This window comes from Phaethon lepturus, unplaced genomic scaffold (assembly GCF_000687285.1).
Source record: "Phaethon lepturus isolate BGI_N335 unplaced genomic scaffold, ASM68728v1 scaffold34526, whole genome shotgun sequence".
Taxonomy (NCBI): Eukaryota; Metazoa; Chordata; class Aves; order Phaethontiformes; family Phaethontidae; genus Phaethon; species Phaethon lepturus.
In genome coordinates, this window is record NW_010547502.1 from 1 (window position 1) to 23,068 (window position 23,068).

The following is a 23,068-nucleotide window of genomic DNA, read 5'->3' on the forward strand; positions in this document are numbered from 1 at the left end:
AGACACAGGGGAAGCTTCTGGCAGCTTCTCACAGAAGCCGCCCCTGCAGCCCCCCCTGCTACCAAAACCTTGCTATGCAAACCCAATACAATGACTAAACCAAAAGTTTCTTCACTTATGATTGAAAAAACTACTACAATCCTCTTCTGTGCAGTATTAAATGTTACCATATTGTTATCAAATATATTAAGTGTAATATTAAAAGTTGCTTTGGAAAGAACAATTGCTTTGGAGTTTGTAATTCTCCATATTCCATTCTTTCCTCCAAAATACTGTTTTATGGCCTACTTGCAGCAAAACGTTGTTTTGCAGCAGAAAAGCTTTACATGAATTCACTTAGTTCTGCATTTCTTACATTTTTCTTTATCCACTGTTCCGGAAGATTTATGTTGTATTCCTCTAGATCCATGTTCTTCAGTTATCTGGGTATCCAAGTTTTCCACCTACACATAAAGATACAAAGCAAGATAACTTCCTACCTTTTTTCCATAAAGTTTATAAAAACACAGAAGGGAGAAAGTTCTTCTACTTGCTACTTTCAAGTACAACATGCATTAAAATGGGAAAAAAAGGAAAGTAGCAGTATTACAAAAGCAGTTTATTCCTAGACTTCAAGTAATGTTACTACTCTATGACAGCACCACGAAAGAACTTCTGACTTGTAGTATTTTAAGAATTTCTAATTAATTTTTTTAGTGAAAAAAAGTCTCAGTTTTTTTTCACATCGCCACTATGTGCTTTAAAAGCAGTTTATCATGGCAATTCCCTCCAAATATTTTTGGATTTAAAAGAAGGACACTATTCTACATGCAGAAACAGAGTAAGTACCTCATTAGCCCCAGAAATGTGGTCAATCGGCATTACAGTATAATAATAAATAAATAGACTAAAGTTTAAGAAACCCCAAACACATTTTTTAGCTTGTCATCTGTGTTGTGTCTTATTTCTGTTCTGTAAGAAACACTTTACATTTGCAACTTTCCCAGTCATCCTTTTTATACTCATAAGCTCCATGTTCTTGCGAAGTCAGAGTAGACTGCATTAAAAGAACAGGTCTCTAGTCCTGATCAAAGCGCCCAGAAAAATCCCTGGTTTTGTCCTCTATTCTCAAGGAGGACAATCAAGCCTCTCTCTTCTGTCAGTTTACAACAGTCTTGAAATAGTCATAAGCTGTTGAACAACAATACAAGAAGATTTATTTACTGGTAAATTTGAAAGAATAATTAGGCATCAACATACACAGCTGCATAGTCTCAATATACATAGCTCCACATATACAAAAATATTATTTTCCTTTAATGAATATTTAATGCAAACAGAAGTAAATTAAAGTAAGAAGAAAAAAGCAGCACAGAGTAAATTTAAAAACCATGAACTTACATGAAACGTTTCTCTTTCTAAAGCAATATTCCTCTGCAGCAAATCTATTAAAAATAATTACAAAAATAATCAGAAAAGCTAAACAAGAGCAAAGTATCATAGTACCCTCTACTTCACCTCTTTGAAAGGATTCCAGAGTACCTTAAACTATATAAAACTTACTTTCAACGTTGGAAATAAGAGGCAGCCAATCTTCTCTTTAACAATATTCAAACAAAAAAATAATAATAAAGAATACGGATTTTTAAAGCACAGGATAACTGAGAAACATTTTATGGCTAAAATACAGTCAATCATGGGGCTGTCAGCTTTGAAATTGATGATTGAAAATAATTACGAATTATGGGAGCTGATGAATGCTCTTCACCTTTGAAAAAATTCTGTAACTTTCAAAGCCATTTCATATAGATACATAAAGACAGAATCATAAAGAAGCTGTTCCATCAAGCGTTCTGCAAACCCCTTACAGTCTGATTCATAAAGACACCAAATTAATGTTTTAATTAAAAAAAAAACCTGCTAAAACATTCCCAGCAGTTTTCCTTTCAGCTACACTAAGAACATAAACTTATAACCCAATAAACCCACTCTATTCTACATAGAATTTTACGTAATTTGTATTTAATTTCTTAAATCTACATGTTTTAGCAACAATTCTTCCACAGATACACTTAGTTGAACAACATCTTTCAATTTTTAAAGCAGCGTCAAATGAAGAGCTAGATCCTACCTACTCAAACAGCAATGATTTGTTTACATTCCAAGGAATCTTGGACGACTAAACTACTGTGTCTGCTGCTCACTCATGACAGGACACACATGTGTCTTTTAAACAACTTCCTTTTACGTACGTTGAGCTATATGTCTCTATGCATGTGTGTGTATATATATAAAAAAAAGAGAGATTCTTGTGTGGTGGTGGACAAAAAGAAAAAACTCTCTACCAAGAGCTACATAGCATTATTCTTTTCTGTGTGTGTCATATCCAACATGATTTACACAACAAATTGATTTTTCTTAAACATTTTACATGGAACAAGCTTATCACAATTATTCTGCACAGTTATAATCTGCACATTTTAAACTTTAAATACTGTCTGTCTGGGTGACTGAGTGATGTGATGTGGCACAGTTCTTCCAGACACTTCAAAGAAAAACCTCACAGTACAGAAAAACTGGTTCAAGTTTTGGATCTGCTGTCCTGAAGATCACATTCTTCTAACCCATTCTCAGGGTTTACATTTTCTTTCTTGTGAGCAAAGCATGTCTCTTATCACTTAGATGAATGTACACCATCATTAAACCAAATACATGAATTTGACCTTCGGGACATGGTTTAGGGGGCATGGTGGTGTTGGCTGGACTTGATGATCTCAAAGGTCCTTTCCAACCTAATGATTCTGTGACCTACCCCAAGAATAAGGAGGAATCCAAAGTTTCATACCAATGCTCATATCTCACCGTACTCCAATTTTTCTTTTCTATTTGGTAAATGGTTATTTTGCAATGCATGTTTACAAATTTAGCAGTGAGCTTAACAGTGTGTCCTTTCATAGCACTTAGGCTTTCAGCTGCAACTTTCCACATCAGGAAATGCATCTTTAACCTCTTTGGACTCTATATGCAGCACTATCCCTGGTACCTCTTGGAATTCACTTCAGTTTTGCTTGTTACACCATTAATTGAGGATTAACTCTCACCTGGTAGTGTTGTAAACATCTTTGTAATGCATCTGGAGCACAAAATCCATCAAGATGGGAACAAAAGAGGGGTTTGTTTCTGCTTTAATTGCAAAGCCAAACAATTGCAACACACTTTAAAATAATGTGGTTTTGGGAAACAGGAAATTTATTTTTCTTTTCCTATTGAAGACTAATTTAATACATGGAGAAGGAATTACTGAGCACAGATCCAAGTTGACAAATTGAGATTTCTAGCTAGGTGATTACCTACTTATAAGTGCTCTTCAAATTTCAGTGGATGGCCAGATATATTTCAATCTTCTGGAAAGCAAGAATCACAGAATCATTAAGGTTGGAAAAGACATTTAAGATCATCAGGTCCAACCATCAACCCAACACCACCATGCCCACTAAACCATGTCCTGAAGTGTCACGGCTACATGTTTTTTGAACATTTCCAGTGATGGTGACTCCACCACCTCCCTGGGCAGCCTGTTCCAATGCTTCACCACTCTCTCCGTAAGGAAATTTTTCCTAATACCTAGTCTAAGAAAGAAACAAACCAAACCAAAACCAAACCAACTTTCTGTAAAGTCTCTGTGACTTCAACCATACAGTACTTTTGTCATATCCTCACAGGGCCTGTCACAACACCTGAAACAATGATGTTCTAAGTTTAGAAGGAAGAAAGCCATTGTTTGTGTAAGTTTCTGTATCTTTCCTGGGCAAACATTTTCCTATATTTATTGATTTTAAATAGAATGTTAGCAGTATACTTTTTAAAAATCCTAAATGCCTTCCATATTGTCTTTCAGCACATCATATTGGCAGAAAAGGCTGACTCTCTCTCTTTCCCACAAACCAAATGCAAAGCCACATGAGCTCCTAGAAACATTTACAGGAGATTTCTGCAGGCTTTGCTTCAATCCCTGTACACGTAGTATATAACACATCTACAATCCTCCCATCATAGGCAATAGTCAAATCAGTATGAAAAGTAAGTTGCTATCAGTATATAAATCACCTTTTTGAAACTCTTTAGTATGAGGATCCACATATCCCTCTTCACTTCCTGGACTTTCAGGCTGTTGTGGCTAAACACAAAAATCAAAAGAAACAAAAATATTGCAGACATCCAAAACAAGTATGTCTTACTCCCCTCCCTCATGTTATGATGAACATTGTCTTATCATGATCTATAAAAGTCTTCAAAAGCTTTCTTTAAGACAGCAGTACAAATATTAATAAGGAACACTAGCAGAGTTAAATCACATTACTGTTAACCAGAACAGTGCCTAATCTTGACCTTAGGGTTAACACTGGTACCAGAGATTAGCTTAAAAAGGAGATCTCAAGAGAAATCTCAGGAAGTCAAGGTGCAACAGCTACTCTGAGTTCCAAATACAAATACGAGCAATATTCTAGAAATGTTTGCATATACAGAAAAATATGCATCTGCAACGTATAACAAGGTACAGCGAACTCTTTTCAATTCACATGGTTTTTTTTTGTTTTTAATTCAAGTTGCAGACCAGCTATATCTCACCGATGCACAGATAATGCCATATGGAGCTAAGTGTACTTAAGTCAGAGCTGGACATTGTAAACTCAGATACAGTGCTCTGTGAATATGACTATACTGAATCCAGGACCATCTCACGTTGGCAAACAGTACAGCTCCTTGCACATGGAACTCAAATCAATAAATCCCACCAGACTGAAGTTGACTTGGGTTTTCCCGAAGTGCATCCCAGGCACCAAAACCATGGTTCAGAAACACTCAACTGGTTTGCCCTGGAGCTGCAGCCAGCAGCTCTATGCAGATTCACCCTTTCATAGATGCTTGTGAGTGTCTGAATCATGTTATCCCTCAAAATGCTTATTAGCAGAGTTTGGCAAGATACGAATACACGGATCCAGCCCTGTATCTGAATGAAGAATTAACCCACCTGGAATCCTGGCTAGTATGGATCACAGCACAGACACACAAATGGACAGGCTCAACTTTGGTCTTACACAAGCTATAGATGACCATGAGCCCTGACACTCTGGATTATCCAGAATGCCCTGCTCTTCTGTTACAGCAAGTAACAGGTTGCAGTTATCACAGTATAGAACAGCAGCAAGTGATCCTCAAACACATAGAGAATGGGTGAGTCTGAAGACTAACAAGGAAGTGATATAACAAAATGAATAGCAGTGGATCGCAGTAAACTAACAATTGCCAACTGTAAATGCTAAGGCATGTATGACTACTTTACAAGTACTATCACAAGCAACATGCTTACAGTATGACTACTTCTAAAAAAAGCAAACTTGGATGTCATGGTCATAGAAGGAGCATGGCTGAGGGAGGGAATTGGTTCCACCACAGAATAACATGGACAGCCCACAATTTAAATGCCAGCTGCTTAGAAAAGTACAGCTGAATAATCTGAAAAATGACCCTTCAAAAGTTTTGAAGTTCAAATGCCATTTTTGCTGCATACGAATCAAAAGATACAGTAAGAAACCCTAGCAAGATGTATAATTATACAAGAAACAGTACAGTCAAATTTTTCAAAATAACATAAATACCTCGTCAGTTCTCAAGTTACTTTCAAATTCTAGTTCTTCTGCCAACTTTGGTAAAGCTGCGTTATTGCCTAATAAAATACAAATATATTAAAATTATTATATTACATTATGCTGTATTTATCTCATGCTACAGTAGGATGCTATTTCTCAGTACCACTTCATGAACATGGTACCTGAATTTAATCCCTTCCTCTAGGCAATGGAAACAATAGCAAGTCTGTCTGCAGCAAACCAGCTCAAAAAACCCCAACTTGGCATCTGCAAGAAGAAAAGTACTTCTATGTTTTCCTTAAATACAAAAGGATTGGAAAATATGGGCTATTAGGCTTTACCACAGCTTATTTATGAATTCTGACTTTGTCTTTTTTTCTTGCTTTTCCTTTAAAAAACACCAAACTCAACAGATTTCAGATCAAATTCCAAATAGCAAATTACCTCTGTATTAATGAATGTAGAGCTAAGAGTTAATACTAAGGATAGTATTTTTCTTTAAGTGACAATTAGATCTAAATCCATAAGCTCTAAAACCATACCCACTGAAATGACCTAATTTTCATAGAGACTGAAAGCTCAGTAGCTCCTGTTAGTGTCAATGTAATTTCAGAAAAATCTTAAAACTCCATCCATTTCATTCCCTGTGGGAACAGCTGTATGCTTCTAACATCTGAAAAACAGGCCATGCAGACAGCAGCTTCATATGACTTCTACAGCCTTTTTGGACACCTATTTCAGAAGTCTGTTTATACAGCTTTTCCTAAACAAAAAGAAGTAGTTCTAACACAATAATTCATCAATGATGCATGTGAAGTGATTAAAATGTGGTTGCGGTCCACAGAATAAGACTACCATTACCACTGGTACTTACAGAGGCTACATCAATGGACAACAAGGATTGAGCAAAGCACCAAGACAGAAATACCTTAGTGTATCAATTTACATTTTCATGGCTCATGTTTGCCTCTTGTATAAATACTGAGTAACATTTTTCAAGTTTACTAGATTGGCATCTTTCTTTGACAAATTCCTAAGATCCCAAAATCTGCAGAGTGAGCTTTCTCACTCAAAATATCAATAAAACTAGAGAATAAAGCCAACCTTTGAGAAACTGGACCTAAATTCACATTATAAAATGTTTTTTGAAATAACAGCAAAGACAGACGTGAGAAGGAAAAGGTTTTAAGAGTAGTACTTGATCAGCATCATTCCACTTCCTTTGGTATAAAGAAAGATATGCAGATTTCTCTCCTATTTTTCTGCAGTTTAGTTTCTCCAAAATTTATAATGAAGTCATAATCTTGATTTCATTATGGCATCTACAGAATTTATTAATTTTCATAAACTTGGTGCTTCAACTACTCTGGAGGGTCAAGGAGGAGAAATGCTGAAAATAGCAGGATGTTCATTACATGGTATTTTAGGAACTAGCAACCATGTAATTTCATTCAATTGTTAGGTTCCAGAAAAATGGAAATTAAATTATATCCTTAATGTCATATACATTTGTAACTTAAGTTTTCTGTTTAAAATAGACACCTATCATCATTGCTCCCTTAAAATACTCATTCATTTAGGATGACTGTATGATTCCTTTATGTTATAAAGGAGGACCATTTCAAGTATATTCACAACATAAAATTCAGCATAAGAGACTGAATCTGAATATGACCATTAAACAACCATCCTGAGAAAATCTGCCATTATCATGGCATATCACATTATCATGGCATATCACTCTTAACCTTTCAAATCACTAAGAAATTACCTTTCAAAAATGTTGAACATACATCTAAATGAAATGCATCTTCTTTCCTATAAAAGCATTTTTGAATTTCAAAACACATTAATAACAAAACCCATCTGTAGCTCCACAATAATTACCCCTTGCAAACCACTTCATATATTATCTCAGTTTTAAGTGAATGTATTTTAATAACTTTTTTGCACTCTAGTAACATTTAATTCTTTTCCAACATACCTCAGGTGTGTTCAGTCACTCCTATACTCCCAGAATCACATGGTTATTTAAGTATTTGTCAGCAATTCTTAAATATATTATTGATATATTATTAATTATTAATTTGAGCAGTATAAGTTATTTCTAACTCTAGTCATGGTAAAATGCATCTATTTGTGACATATTATAAACTGAAGAGGAAAAAAGTCTCACCCGAATTAAAGATGGCGTTACTTTTTTGAAAAGTAACTTCAATTCCAGCATCATCGATTTTGACCAAGTTCGTTTTGTCATCACTGCCATATAGCTCTTCTACATGCAACACAGGGAGGTCGCTTTTTTCTCCTAATTCTGCTTCTATTGTCACTTCACCATGGTTGGTATTTACAGTTACTTCATTTGCAGAAACTAAAGAAAGAGCCTGTGCCCTAGGCAGGGGAGTCCTTATTTCAGAAAAGTCACTTTCTGAAAGCAAGTTTGAGTTAAATTTATAGTTTACGTTCCTTAGAGTTTCATGCCCTATTGCTGCTTCTGAAATCATACAGGAGAGTTCTGATGTAACATCCTCATGCAAAACGTCTTCAGCTTGCTCATCATCTTCACTTGCTTCTGAGCAAGGACTTGGACTCACAGCAGTCTCTGTACTAATCTCCACGCAAAGGGCTTCATCTACACTCATGAGGTTCACTGAATTTTCATCTGTTGCTGTGATTTCACTGTCTACTGTGGTCTGAGATGCTGCTGATTCTTCCCTCAGGCCACTCTCATGAGTCTCGTTCTCTCTACCAATGACAAGCAAAGAATTACTGCTTTTTTCTGTGCCTGTAGTCGATAGGATGCATTCAATCTGGTTAGCAGTATTAAAAATTTCCTCACTTTTGTCTTTTCCTTCTGTACTCTCAGCAGCAAGTTGACTTTCTTCTATGACTGTAAAGGTGAAGAGACTATCACATTCTTCCATTGTGCTCAGAGTGATCACTGCCCCCTCCTCCTTATCTCCTATACTTGAAGCAGCATGTTGATCGTCACTGTTGGTGGCAACCCTCAGCACAGGAGCTCCACAGTCTCCCACAAAAATCACAGAACCTTTGCTTTTTGCATCTGCATTGAAAGCAGCTAGTCCAAACTGTTCATCTACAGTTGCAGTTGTCTCCACAATCTTACATTCTTCTGAGGCATTTGGAGAGATAACGGCATCTTCACCTCCTTCTGCTACAATGAGCTGACTTTCAGCTTGTGGTGCTGCACTGATAAGGACTATCTCACATTCTTCTGTCATGCTTGTAGTGATCATAGCTGCTTCATATCTTCCTTCTGTTTCTGAAGCAGCAAGTTTGTTTTCATCTTGCATAGCTACACTAGACATAGGAGCTTCAAAACATTCTGCTGTACTTGTAGAGATCATTACAGTTTCATTTTTTGACTCTGTGTCTGACACATGTTGAATTGCCTCTTCTGTGACTTCACCTGACATCAGTATTACTTGTTCTTCCACAACACTTGTTGAAATCATAGCACACTCATCTTTTTCTTCCTTACTGCTAGCAGTTGGGTTACTTTCATCATCATTGTTATCATCTCCACCTGCACTGGATTCACTAGGCATGGGAACCTCATATATTTCCATATCTATAGAAACCATAGCATTCTCATTTATTTCTTCTGTTTTCACAGCGGGGAGCTGACCCTCATACTCAATAGCTGCACTTGACATAGGAGCCTCAAATTCTTCCACAATACTCGTGGAAATCATAGTGCACTCATCCTTCTCCTGCTTACTGCTAAAAGCATGCACACACTCTGTAAACTCTGTAGCTGTACTGGGCATAGGCACCTCTGTGTCTTCAGTGTCTATTAAGATCAGAGAGCTTTCCCCACTTTCATTTGCTCTTGCAACAGCAAGTGGACCTTCCTCAGCATCCATGGCTGAATGTAAGGGAGCATCACTTTCTTCCACTGTACTGGTAGAGATGATATCACCTTTTAATTTTTCTTCTCTGGCAGCAGAAATAAGAGAATTCTCATCTTCTGTTGGAACTGCACTACTTATAGAGGCATCAAGTTCTCTGCTGCCAAAGGAAGTCATGGCATTCTCATGTTCGTCTTCAGTGTCAGACTGACTCTTACCTTGCACTACCATAGCACTAGTCATGGGACCCTCACATTCCTCAGCATCTAAGGGAATCAAGGTACCTTCATGCTTTCCTATACACACAGTCAAGGCACCCTCATCTGCAGCACTTGCACTGGTTACGCTGCTTTCAACAATGCCTTTTGCATTTTTGCAGTTTGTGCCACAATTAGCTTCTTTCTCTGCACTTGTCATGCTGTCAACAGTAAGCTTATTTATATTTGTGCCAGCCACTCCTGACTCAGCTTCCATTTGTTCAGCAACTATGCAGATAATGGAACTTTCACCTTCTTCTGCACCTATGCAAATCAGTGCGTTTTCACTTTCCATTCCTGTACAAGTAGAAGCATGTTCATTTTCTTCATTTCCTCTTCCTGTACTGGTCACAATGCCCTCACCTTCTTCATCCTCTTCTTTTGAGCCTGTACTAGTCACAAAACCTTCATCATCACACGGACCCACGCTGACCGTAGTGATATTGGCTTCTTCCTTTGCCCTTGTACTGTCCATTAGACTTTCACATTTTTCAGCTTCTAAACAAACTGCAAACCCCTCATTGCTGTCTTCTAGCCCTGTGCAGACTACTGAAATTTCAGCATCATCTTCTGGAGTTATGCCTGTGCTGGTCACTGCACTTTCACCATTTACAGTATCCTCAGATTTGTCACCACTAGTTCCAGTTGTGGCACTGTTGTTTGTGACCATTGCAATACATGCACCAGTTACAGTGCTTTCTCCTTGGGCATCTGTACCAGTCACTGAGCAGATGATGAAATTATGACCTCTTTCTTCTGCACCTGTGCAAGTCACAGTACCTTCGTGTTCTTTTACTTGGCCAGCTCTCACACTGCCCCTAAATTCACCTGAACTCTCACCACTTGTCGACCCCTCACCTGTTTCTGTCCCTGCACTAGTTACAGCACCATCACTCTCCACTTCACCTAAGCAGGATACAGAACTTTCAAATTTGCCTGTATCTACACAAGTTGAGGTCTTTCGCTTTTCTTCAGAGCCTGCACTAGTCACAGCATCATCTTTTTCTTCTGCCCCAGCACTGTTCACACTGTCTTCAATCTCTACTCCACTTGCATTGACTGAATCCTTGCCACTTTCTTCTGCATAAACCATGGTACAGTCACCATTTTCTTCTCCTTCTGTACTTGTAAGGAAACTTTCACTTTCTGCTAAACCTTCAGTGACGATACTGCCACCACCTTCTTCAGCTGCTGCAACAGTACACTCACCAATATCTGCTCCTGTGATGAAACTGCTGCCCTCACTACTTTTCAGCCATATGCCCGTTGTGAAACCTTCATCAGCTTCTATGCTTGTGCAGATTACCGTCACCTCGCTTTCTTCTTCTGAGCAAGTGGTTGTAGCATCACTGTCCTTTCCAGAATGTGATGCACCCTCAGCTCTTTCTTCTGCTGTACTAGTGGCCATTACAGTGCTCTCAATGATCTTTCCTGTGCTAGTTCCTATCACAGTGGCTGGAGTTGTTCGTAGGCTGCTGTACAACAAACTAAGTTTACTACTTCCTGCACTGGTACCTACCGCATTGCTTTCATTTTTATCTTCCATACCAATCACACCATTCCCTTCTTGCACACTGGCTATAACAGGGCCTTTGCCTGTTTCCTCAGGAACTCTTTCAGGCACTAACACAGAGGAAGATTGTATCATATCATCAATATCATGCACCTCGCTCTTTTCCATATTATCCATCATTGTGCTTCTTTCTCCCTTTGTGGAAGCAACTGTATTCAAGCACTCTCTTTCTTTTGTTTTTAGAAGTTCTTTTGTTGTTATATCTCCACAATCTTCACCCATGTCAGTCACCAAGCTTTCCTCTTCTATTTTCAACTCACTTCTCTGAGTGCTTTCTAATTTTGCTGCTTTATCATAATCTTCTTGACTAGGTAACCCAGCTGTATTGTCTTCCATTGCCTGTTCATCAGGCTGGGGCACGTTGTTATCTTTTCCTATACTCTTTGTCATAGTGGTGTTGTCACCATCGTCTTTCATGACAGAACTCGGCACTGCACTATCTTGTTCCATATATACCACCTGTGCTGCATCATTCTTTAAAATGAAAGTATCTTCAAATAAAGAAGTCTCATCTGAATTATGGCATTCTTTAGACATACTACCCAAGGAATCTGTAAAATCAGAGCTATCCATATCCATGGACTTTGCATCAGCAGCATCTTCTCTGGAAGAATTAATTGCTAAAGGAACATCATCTGAATTAGAATTTATCACAGTTTTTAACTTCTTTGGTCTTCTGCTGTCTTCTGAAGCTTGATCCTTACTGGGAACATTCAGTAAGATTCTACCACTTGTTTCATACAAAACACTCATTTTATAAGCCTCTTGTTTATTGGGTCCTTGATCCATGGAAGCTTGTTTGGACAAAGTGTGTAAGGCACCAACTTGTTTATCAGGGATATCTTCTTGTTTAACAGTTTTTTCAGCTGCAGGCAGAAACTGTGACTCACAAGCTTCAGGGTCTGCCAAGCTGTGTTTTAATTCCGTATTTGAAATAGAAAGAGATATTTTTTCTTTTGCTGCATACTCGGCATCTGTGGCTTGGAGTGAGTTTTGAAAGTTTTTTCCTTCGATGTTAGATGCTTCCTGTACTTTTGTTTGTTTCAAATAAAGTTCCATCAGCTCTTCCTCACGACCAGAACGCAAGTCATCATTATTCATACCTGACTTTTGAGGGGTTGGAACATGGCTGCTTTCAGTTGTGCTAGTTGATTGCTTTTCCTCTCCAAGTAAATCTTGGTTTGATATATTGCCTTTTCTGTTTTCACAGGATATCTTCTTACTTTGTTTTTTATCCATTGCCACTGTGATGCTCAATACTTTTTCATGCCCACTGTCCATTTCTTTAATATCTTTATCTTCCAATTTGATACTGTCTTCCTTCTTCTTTATTTCCTTGTTGCTGTGCTTTAAGTTTTTGCTTTTGTGACCTTCAGCAGAGAACCTTCTTTCTAGTTTGGAATTGCCTAAATCTTTATCCCCTTTATATTTCTCTTTTACAGATCCTCTTTCTCCAGAATGTAACTTAACTCTGTGACTAAAGTCTTTTTGTGATCCCTGAGTTGATTGCATGCCACTTACAAGCTCAAACTCAGCACCACTCTCCTCAAAAACTTTGTCTTCATTCTTGGATTTGTGTTGCTTATCTGAATCATTCTCTTCCACGCTCTTATCTTTGTCTAGTTTCTGACCAGTCTCTTGTTTTGCTAAATTTTCCTGTAATTCGGTTTCAGACACTTTGAATTGTTTACTATGACCCTTTGACTTAGACTTTAACAAAATCTTGTCTTCTACAAGGCTCTTTGATCTTCGTCTATCTTTATGAACACCATCTTCTTGTTTCAAATTGCTATCAGAATTAGTTGATTCTATTTCATGTTTATCTTCTGAGTAGCTTTCACTCCTTCTGTGTGATGCAGAAGCAAGTTGCTTTGAGGCACTTAGGGAATCCTTTTGTGGCCTAGAATCACTCAGGGACCTTTTGGACTTGTATTCTGCTCTTGATTTTTCGGTTGAGAGATGTCTGTCTTTTTTATTTTCCTTACGCAGCAATTCTTCAACTTTTAAGTTTGATTCAGAAATATTTTTTCCATCTTTTCCTGTTACCGATATCTTCCGTTCACTTCGGTGTTTGCTTTTTCTTTCAGACTTGTCCTCTGAGGAAACCTTTATTTGTTGATTATGTTTCTGACCACCATCCTCTCCTTTCAAACTTCTCTCAAATGAATGGACTTCAACATCTTCACTTGACTTGTGAATACTGTCTGCTTTATATTTGTGCTTTAAAGAAAGTTTATCTTCTAAAGCAGTTCTTTCCTTTTCATTTTTGTCTCTGTAAGATTTGGCTTCTTTTTTGGCAGCATTTCTCATATGTTGAATTTCTATGTCACTATCTTTTTTGGGGTGTTTTTCGTTTTTAAATATGGATTTCTGCTTCTGTAGTTCTTCAGTATTGACTTCTGCTCTATCCAGTTGTCTTTTTGGATCCCTTGTTTCACTATCCTGCTGGGCTCCTTCAGCCTGAAGAGAGATGGAGGTTTTTCTTTTATGTTCTTTTTCTGCTTTAGAATCACTTTTGCTTTCCTCAGTTGAATGCACTGATTCTGAGAGTCTTCTAAGCTGCTTAGAGATTTCACTTTTCCCATGATTATGCTTTAATTCTTTGGAAGAATTTTTTTCGCAAGTCTACAAAAGAAAGTTTTATATATATTAGCAAATGTTACACAGTTCCTTCACCATGTGACTGAACAGAATTGTTAAGGGCAAACTCTCCATAAAAACAACACATCAGAGAATACACTTAACATTGAAATAAAAATTCAGCTGAAATATAGTCAGTAAAAAAATGAAACTTGCCATTTTCATTTCAACTGTCTGCCACTGTAGGAAAATCCAAAGAAACAGAAGTTAACAGTAAGCAGTCTGTTTGAACTTCAGTAGCTTTTATTTATGAAGTGATTTTTCTTTCTAAAATTATTTACATGGATTTAAATGGACAATCAAAATGTCAAGTACTCCATGAGTTACTTTAAACAGCCATTATGTTGTCCATTTAAAAAAACAACAACACCCAAAGACCCACAAAGGATAAATCTAGACTTCCATTTGAACTTCCACCTACCATTGTGTGTTTTTTTTTTTGTTTTTTTTTTTTTTTTTTTTTTTTAAGTAATGTTGTCGGTAACAACTCTCACCATAAAAATTCTCTTTAGTGTTTGGACTACATTCAGTTTTCTTTTAACTTCCCAGTGAGAAGTTTAAACAGATCAAGCTCCCCAAGTCTTTAGATGCAAGACACACTTCGCTCTTTTTTAAAACCCAATGTGCTTCACAGAACAGTGCTTAAACTGTATCTCATGTTCTACTACAACATGCATCAGCACCAAATACATAGATTGGATATGCTAGTGGCTATTGGAATTCAGAAAACATTACTATGGCAATGTCAAATCACTAAAACAATTGAAAGAACTATCAGGAAAGAACTAATTCATAAGAACACATGCAATATTATGCAGTTTGGTATGGACATATGAACAAGTACTATTAATTAAAAAGGAAGATCATAAGGTTTATACTTAAGAGACACATACCTCATTTGCCTTTTGCATTTCTTTAGAACCTTCTTCAGATGGCTCATATTTCTTTTTGCAGCCATCTTCAGCATGCCTGAAACAGGTATTTTGACAATTAAAAAAAGAAAACTCAGTGTCAGCCTAAAATTAGTTTGTAAACTTTCTGCTTTTAAAACTGAAGCAGAGCGAGAACTGCACACTAAAAATATTGAAATAGAACATGGTCACACAACTTTTAACTAGCCAATTTGTCCAAGCTTTTTTGTCTCGGAAAATTATGGGTACCAACTTCAAAGATAACCTCTGGACATCAGTGCCTTACAGCAGAGAATATTAGTATGGCAATATTAGTACTACAGTTGTTCCTGTAAAACGGTAAGAGATCTCCTTGCCCCATATATACCCATATGCAGACAGATACATATACATATCTATGTAGAACATCAATTTAAAGACCAAGCCAAGTTGACCGACCGGCATATTAGATGCACAAACATCTAAAGGCTGTCCACTCTCATTCCTTCATTACTATTCCCACGCCTTTATTACCATTCCTTGCGTGAAAAGCCACATAAGGGCTGCTACCACAGTCTGAGCTACAGTATATTTAAGCAGCTATAATTTTATTTTCTGCCTGAACTTCATGCTTATTAGTAACAAAATTATATGAGTATTTTAAGAGGAAATTGTCAAAATGGGTAAGGCTAACTGCAAAGTTGAAGAGAAACTTTTCAATATGCAAAAAGGAATATTCGAAACCTCAATTCCTTTCGAGCAAATACATGAATACCTTGAATCTCTTTTTCTTTTTCTGCTCAAGGCTACTTTCTTTTCCAAAAATTTCTGTTCTTTAAGCACATCCTTAATGCTGGTACCAGCAGCTTTTGACTCAAGACTTCTTGATGAAGGTTCTTCTAAGTTCAAGCCACTTTTTCCTAAAATAATGCACAAATGGTGAAATACATAAGCATGTCATTATATTACTGTTTCACCTATAAATGAGACTGGAAGCAAAACAGAAAGTACTAACATGTAGCAGAGAATACTAGTGTATACAGGTATTCATGTGTTTAAGCAATGTAATGATGTATGAAAGGATACATGAAAGTGAAGACATGGAATTTTGTATTAATAATTTGCATTATACATTATTCTGTTACATCACTGCTGAAATGTTGGGTTTTTAAGGGAAATGACTAGAGACCCATTACCAATATTTTGAGCTGAATACTTTTTCCCAGAGAGAGTGAGTGAGAGCAGGGCAGCAGGGGCTAATGTTATACTTCTCATACCTTTAGGATTTTGATTTCCAGTTTTTAGGGATTTTGTTTTTTCTGCAGCCTTCTGTTTACGTTTTTCTTCAAGTCTCTCTCTGTTAATTTGTCGTCTTAGGAGTCTCTCTTCTTTTTCTTTGGCCTGGAGATATAAAAACAAGGAAACCAATTAATTTATCATTAAGTCAAAGAGTATTCTTTGAGTACAAATGTATGTCTAAAACCCACAGAAAACAGAACTTGAGCTTAAGGCAAAGTAAAAATAGACAGACATGTCATAAATACATAGGTATGTATATATATATATATTAAATATATAAATATAAAGAAATATAGTCAAAAGAAAAAGATCTGAAAGAACTGCTGTTCCCTCTTCTGTGTGCTGGTTCTTTTTCCACAGAACACAGTGAACATGCCTAAACCTCTCTTTTCATTTTCAATGGCTGCAGACTTAGTACAAACTACTGGTTTCATGGACAGCAAGAACTACATTTGTAAAGAGATGATGTAATGAAGTAGCCTGCAGTAGTCAACACAAGCCCAAATGACACAAAACCACACTGAAGGCAGGCTGCAGGTAGATACGGGCTACTTTTTCCATGCAAATTGTCTTTATATACAGGAAGTCTACTGAAGATCAAGTTTTTCATATGTGCAGCAGTTCTTACTCTCCCTATCAAATTGCTCAGTTGAGAAAGAATCCACCTATTGCTGTGATTCTGTGCAATTGCGTGATTCTGCATGTAATAAATCCTCTGTCAACATGAAAAGACTGTTCCTTTTAGAGCCGGGGAAAAAAATGGAAAAGCGTGTCACTGATTTCCATCAGAAGCCTTCAAACTATGACCAGCAGAGTGCTTCCCTGGAGAGTAGATCATGCAATATTGGTGGAAGTCTGAAGGAGGGGCAGTTGTAACACAAGCAAAAAAAAAAAAAAAAAAAAAAAAAAAAAAAAGGTGAAGTGAGAACAAACAGAAGAGTCCCCCTCACAACCTACCAGCAAGTAAGAAGTGGAATTTCTGTGCTGAAAAGTTTAAGGAGCTAGAATGAAAGCAGTAACGAAATCCACACTTACAATGGACTGACGGCGTTGTTCTACAGTTCGTTCATCATCAGAGTCGCTGAAGTATTTGGAGTACAAGAAAGGCTTGCGAACATAAGCATGACGAACAGGCTTGGCTTTCCCATCACTCAGCTCATTAGCATGAGGTTTTGTCTTACTTTGGTTGTTTTTCTCCTCTTCATCTGAAGAAAGATTAGTGAAGTGTAGAGATATTTTGATAGATTATGGCAGTGCTTTCAACCTAACTTTTGAGTAGGCAAAGCTACTCAAATTGTACTAACAATTACTTCTTCTAAAACATAAGCAATTAAAATTAAACCCTTTATCATCAAAGTATCACTCTATTATGAAAACCTGAAAGGTATATTCATGTATTTGTAAACACCATTCAGCCAAAAAATTGCAAGATACAAACCCCAGAATAAACTGGGATACAATAATGGGGCTTACCCTCTTACTTGTACTCACGTTGCCTTTTTATGTATAGTACTTAATAGTTAACATCGCATAAGAAGTCAGAATATAATTTCTGCTATGTATTAAGTTAAGCTTCTTCCCAGTATTTGAGAACATAAAAACTTACTGAAATACACACACAAAACACATTGTTGTTTATACTTAAGTATTACTCAAGTAAAAATAGATTTACTTCAGTTTTATCAGGATTATTAGAAATAGAGCAAAACCATTTGTGCTCCATACTGTACAAATTATTTGTATCCCTGAAATACATTTAAGGCTTGTTTTCACTTCACAAATATTTAGTCAGAACTGAACACAATCTGTCATGTTTAAAGGTAACGCCAAAGCCAGAGAATAAGCAAGTAATTCAGTGCTTCTAAATAATATTCTTAAGAGCAGAAAAGATAGAGATAACTGAATACAGAGTGCCTTAGTACCAGAGTATGAAGTGGAAAGTCTTATTAACTGCAAAAGCTGCCTATTTGCAGAAATCAGAGTCTGAGGTCTGCTCTAGGCAGGAAGAACACAAAAAAAGATAACCCATTTGGTAAAAAGATCTGGTGTTTCCAAAGTCTTAAAGCTAGATCCATTCCTGTTCCTTCTACCGTGGCCAGGTAGAATTTGGAAATCCCTGCAATCCTAAAGCTCTAAAACAACCTGATCTGCAGAGTCAGCTACAACCACTACCCTGGGGTCACAAACAAAGCACTCCAATGTTATCCCAAATTCATGGCAGAAGGCAGGAAAAAAAACAGCCATAGGAAAGTAACATATCCATCACCATTAAGTGTTTTTGTCACCTATGAAATACTGTAGTACAAATAAGATTTACAATGTTCAGACTATACCAAGCTATTAAAAAAAATTTCAAAGTATGTCCACTACTACTCTTTCATAATTGCACAAATGCTATCCATTCCACATTCAAATTTCTTCTCATAAACAAGTACAATAAAACATACTGCAAAACCTCAACTTTATGATATGATGCACTCAAAACCATTGCATACTCTCTCTTGCTACTTAACAGTCTAATTATTTTACCATCTGATGTGATCTCCCCCTCTTCAGTACTGTCAGAAATTACAGTCTCCTCTTCACTCTCCTCTTCAAAGGAAGAAAGGTCACTGGTATGGACAGAGCTGACAGTGATGTCACTGAGTACATCCATATCTGAATCAACTGATGCATTTTCTTGCAAAGATAAAAAATAGAAAGAAAGGGCTGTAATGCAGCATATTGTATTTGGGAAACTCTTCTTACCAAAACAGTGATTTTGCCACTGAAAACAAAGTTATCTTAAGAACAAAAAAATAGGGGAAAAAAAAATTTGTAACACCTAAATGAAATGTTATTAGGCTAACTCTGGTTTACTCAAAACAAAAATCACTCTGAGGTACAACGAGAAACTTTAAATGCCGACTGGATCGCTGATAGAACTTGCCAGAGGAAGGCAGATGACCAATCACACGCTTGAGGAACCAAAGCTCATCTGATTCCTAATGTGGGTACCTCAGTTAATGGACATGAACCAAGATCTAGCTATGGCTAGCTAAGACAAATTTGCCAGAACCAGCAGAGAACCAACACTCCAAATATACTTCTGATTCACCCCCTGAACATGCTTAAAAACGTGCCCCCATATTCATATTTTAAGGAAGAGCATTGCCCACACCATACCTTCTTTAGTGCTTTCATTTGTTTTATGTTTATTGCTATTTTTTTCTGGAACTAACTGCTTCACTGGTTCCAGCTCTCTTGCTTGCTTTTCTTCTTTTGACTTTGTAGTATCATCACTTTTCTTTGAATGGTCAGACTTCTTGTCAAGTTTTTCCTTCTTTTCTTTTCTTCTTTCACCTTTTTCATTGCTGTCTGGTTTCTTGTCACATTTATCTAATAATTTACTCTTTTGATCTTCACTTTCCTGTTGAATTTCTTTACCTGTATCTTTACTTGTAAAGGTCAAATTATTAGTATCCTTTCCCATTGAATTTTTTATTTCTTCACTTTGGCAGGGAAGCTCATGTAAATCTTCACACTTTGCAAATGTTTCAGCCCCTTCTCCAGAAAGATCACAAATTGCTTTCTCTCTGTCTGGCAAGTCCTCTGCATTTCTCTCTCTATCAGTGCTACCATCCACACTCTGCTGAGATGAGAGTCTTTTTGCAACTTTGTCATTGTTCTTGGGATTTGAGTTCTCTGTTGAAGCCCTGGCAGCACTTGCTTCTTGGTTAAGAGAAGTTATTGTTTCCAAAATGGACATTGCATCACTAGCTACATTGCCACTAGGAGCTGTAGTAGATACACCTTGAATAGTAAGAAAGAAAATAGTTTTAGTTCATCTCGGTTTCTGTAATTCCATTCAGATAGAATTTTATGCAAGTGAAAAGAATAATTACTCTATTTAAAATAAGTAAAATTAACTAAAAGGTTTGACTAATTTTGCATCTAGAGGTTTTGGTGTAAAAAAAAAAAACCCACAAAAAAAGAACAAGAAGTTGTGTTCCTGCAGTGATTATGATCTGATTACCAGAGATTTATTCTACTCTACCATCATCCCAAATGGGATGATGAGTCTGGAGAAGCACAATATAGAATACTGCAGCAGAAAGTCTGTATTTCATACCTCTGGTATCTCCATAAATGACACGGAAAATGGACTCAACATATTGATTATGTAACAACAGGACTATCAGAAATACCTTATCACTTTCCCATCTTCTCAGAAGCAACTCTGAAGGTGGATGAGAAAGGGTTAACTAGACTAGCACTAAGAACTGCAGCTGGCTTGTTAACCCACTTACTTTAAAGGAAGTGGGCCTCACAGGAAAAGGGCAAGGATTTAAATAAAGGGTCTGGTTACAAATAGATGGACTGCTGTGGAGCCTCTTAGGAAGGGAAAGAATGGACAATTACCTGCAGGAGTGTTAGAAGTCAATACCAGGCAACATGAATGAAAATTGTAAAGAAAAAGTGCTGTGTTTATAAACAAACTAAAGATTGGCTGATTTACAGCAGAACTTAAGGTCCTTAGAGGACCTTAGCCATTCAAATATCCCTGCACACAGCAACTGCATTAAGACTGCTAACTGTCTTGATAGATAATTTTTTTCCTATCTACCAATGCATTAAAAAAAAAAAAGTAATTCTTCTCTTACAGCTGTGCCTTATCTGATCCTACAATACTTAGAGGGCCGAACCCTGAGACCAGCTTTTTTCCCTATAGGAAACTGATCCCTTGTAATCTCAAGCAGACGTGTGGTACATGGTGACATCTCTTTTGCCTTCTACCTTTATACATACAGTAAGAAACAAGTATTATGGTACACTACCTGGAGCTCAGCTTGTTAATACTGATGTGAACAACTTTGTGCTAGCAGCAAACCTAGGCAATGTCTCCACTCTCTTGAACAACAAATTTTTCTTAATAGACTGCTCAGAGAAATGGTAGAATACCTTGTACTGCAATAGAAGCATCCGTCTTCTCCTCACTTGGAGCTGTACTAGGGCCTGCCTCCTCTTTGTGATTCAATGTGGCTAAAAATTCATGGACAGCTTTCTCCACCTGAGGTCTGAATGTGTGGTTGATCTTTGGGTCCACAACCTGAGAAATAATTCTGTCAATTCCAGATTCCAACATTCCAGACCTGGAACAAAGTTACATGAACACTTAATAAGAAAAAAGACTTTTCAAGAACATCTTAATGAAATACCCTCATTTAGATGTGACATAAACACTCTTAAGAACCTCCAATGAAGCATTAACATTTTCTGAGCATCACTGCAGCTATGTCTTTAGCCAGCTGCCTGTATTTCAACAGCTCGCTCTATACCTTATGTACCAAGAAAAAAATTGCTAGAGAAACAAAGCAATCCAACTGCATGGAATTAACACAACAAACAAACAGCCTGTTGTTATGTCATTACTGGTTATGCCTACAACCGTCATCTAACTGTAAAAGTGACATTTGTGGAAAAAAATTATGAAGAAGCCTGATGTTATCAATTCCCATAGCATAGAACAGATGAATTATAGAAGGCATGAGAGACAAACAACTACTAGACCTGTCACCACCACTCTAAGTTATCTTCTGCCCAACACAGTGTGACACTTCAGAGTTCTGCAGCTTTACAGAACACCTTTAATCTTCAGTAAAATCAAATAAATGGCAACAGACAGCTTGGTATCTATAGGTTCTCTCTATATCCCTGTAATCTTTTGTGGAACATATTGCCTCGTGCAATTGTTTCATTGCTTCTTTAAAAAGAACTAAAAAAGCCCCCAACAACAACTGCTCCCTTCCCCCCAAACAAAACAGCTCCTCAGTAGCAGTTACCAGTGGTACCACCAAACCATAACTGAATCAGTTTGTTCCCAAATCCCCTGCCTGACCCAATTTAGTGCCCAGACTTACACTACTTTAAAGAAATTTCCTAATGTTTCTTCCGACTCTAAGTTTTGAGGAGAAAAACTAGAGGAACCCTCATGAAATAATGTAACATCAGATAAATGTTTGACATAATTTTGACATAACAGCAGTTCTGAAAAACCTCTACTGTCTAGCTAGATTTACACACAGTTTTTTGTTTTGTGACTTTAGCTTTAGTACTCTGCAGAGCTTAGTTTGTCAAATCCTTTTAAATCTTCCTTAGCTCAAAACTTGATGATATGAGCAATTTTATTAATATCTCCCTTAAAAGAAACAGTAAAGACAGACTTTAGCTGGGGTGCTACATCCTAAGTCAGAAACAATCTTTCCACCCTTGCATCAGCTTGGACCAGACAAAATAATATTTGCAGTCTATTTCTGACTAATGCTGATAGCGAGTTAGTATCTGAAATAATACTATGTTTTAAACACTAAAACTCCTCAAACTTCTTCAGAAGTTTCTTCGAAGAAAGCAGACAATTTACAATTGACTTAGAGTCTCTCTCACCTCCCACAGTACATGAGCATATTCCAACAGAGAAACCCCAGAACTTACTTGAGAACCTGCTGCCTAATGTTATTTCTCAGCTGGTTCTTGTTGAGATGAGGACTCCAGGTATGAGTTGCCAAATGATTAGAAACAAAGTTGTCAACACGCTGTCTCAAATTCTGGTAGGCAGGCTAGAAAGCAACAACAGAGAGGTTGGACTGGAGGGTTTTGATAAGCAGTCATCCTCCCGGCGACCAGTCTGGAAGAGCTGGGAGCCCCGTCGGACCCACCCAGTCCACTGCAACCCAGTCCACTGCAGGCGCAGCCGTTCCCTCTCCCTTGCGGCGATCACGGCGTGTTAAACACACCCGTATCGCTCAAAACACCCCACAAAACCAGGCGCGTTTATATCTCCGGCCAGCCCACGCTCCCCTCCGAAAACAGGGGCTCCAGCTTTGCCCCCGGGGACGCCGCGAAGAGCCCTGCGGCCGCGGGCCGAGCC

At 37.4% G+C, this 23,068-nt stretch overlaps 1 protein-coding gene across 1 annotated transcript; it reads right to left on the reverse strand.

The window, feature by feature from the left end:
- Positions 1–355: 355 nt before the first annotated feature.
- Positions 356–22,757, reverse strand: BOD1L1 (biorientation of chromosomes in cell division 1-like 1; the record flags this gene model as incomplete). The annotated part of the gene is made up of 13 exons (XM_010289665.1): positions 356–443; positions 1,381–1,424; positions 4,087–4,156; positions 5,640–5,707; positions 7,807–13,957; positions 14,866–14,941; positions 15,638–15,782; positions 16,140–16,263; positions 17,197–17,366; positions 18,691–18,840; positions 19,327–19,953; positions 21,103–21,293; positions 22,633–22,757. Coding segments are annotated over 13 exons (8,029 nt in total), but the record flags the coding sequence as incomplete, so codon positions are not given.
- Positions 22,758–23,068: the final 311 nt, after the last annotated feature.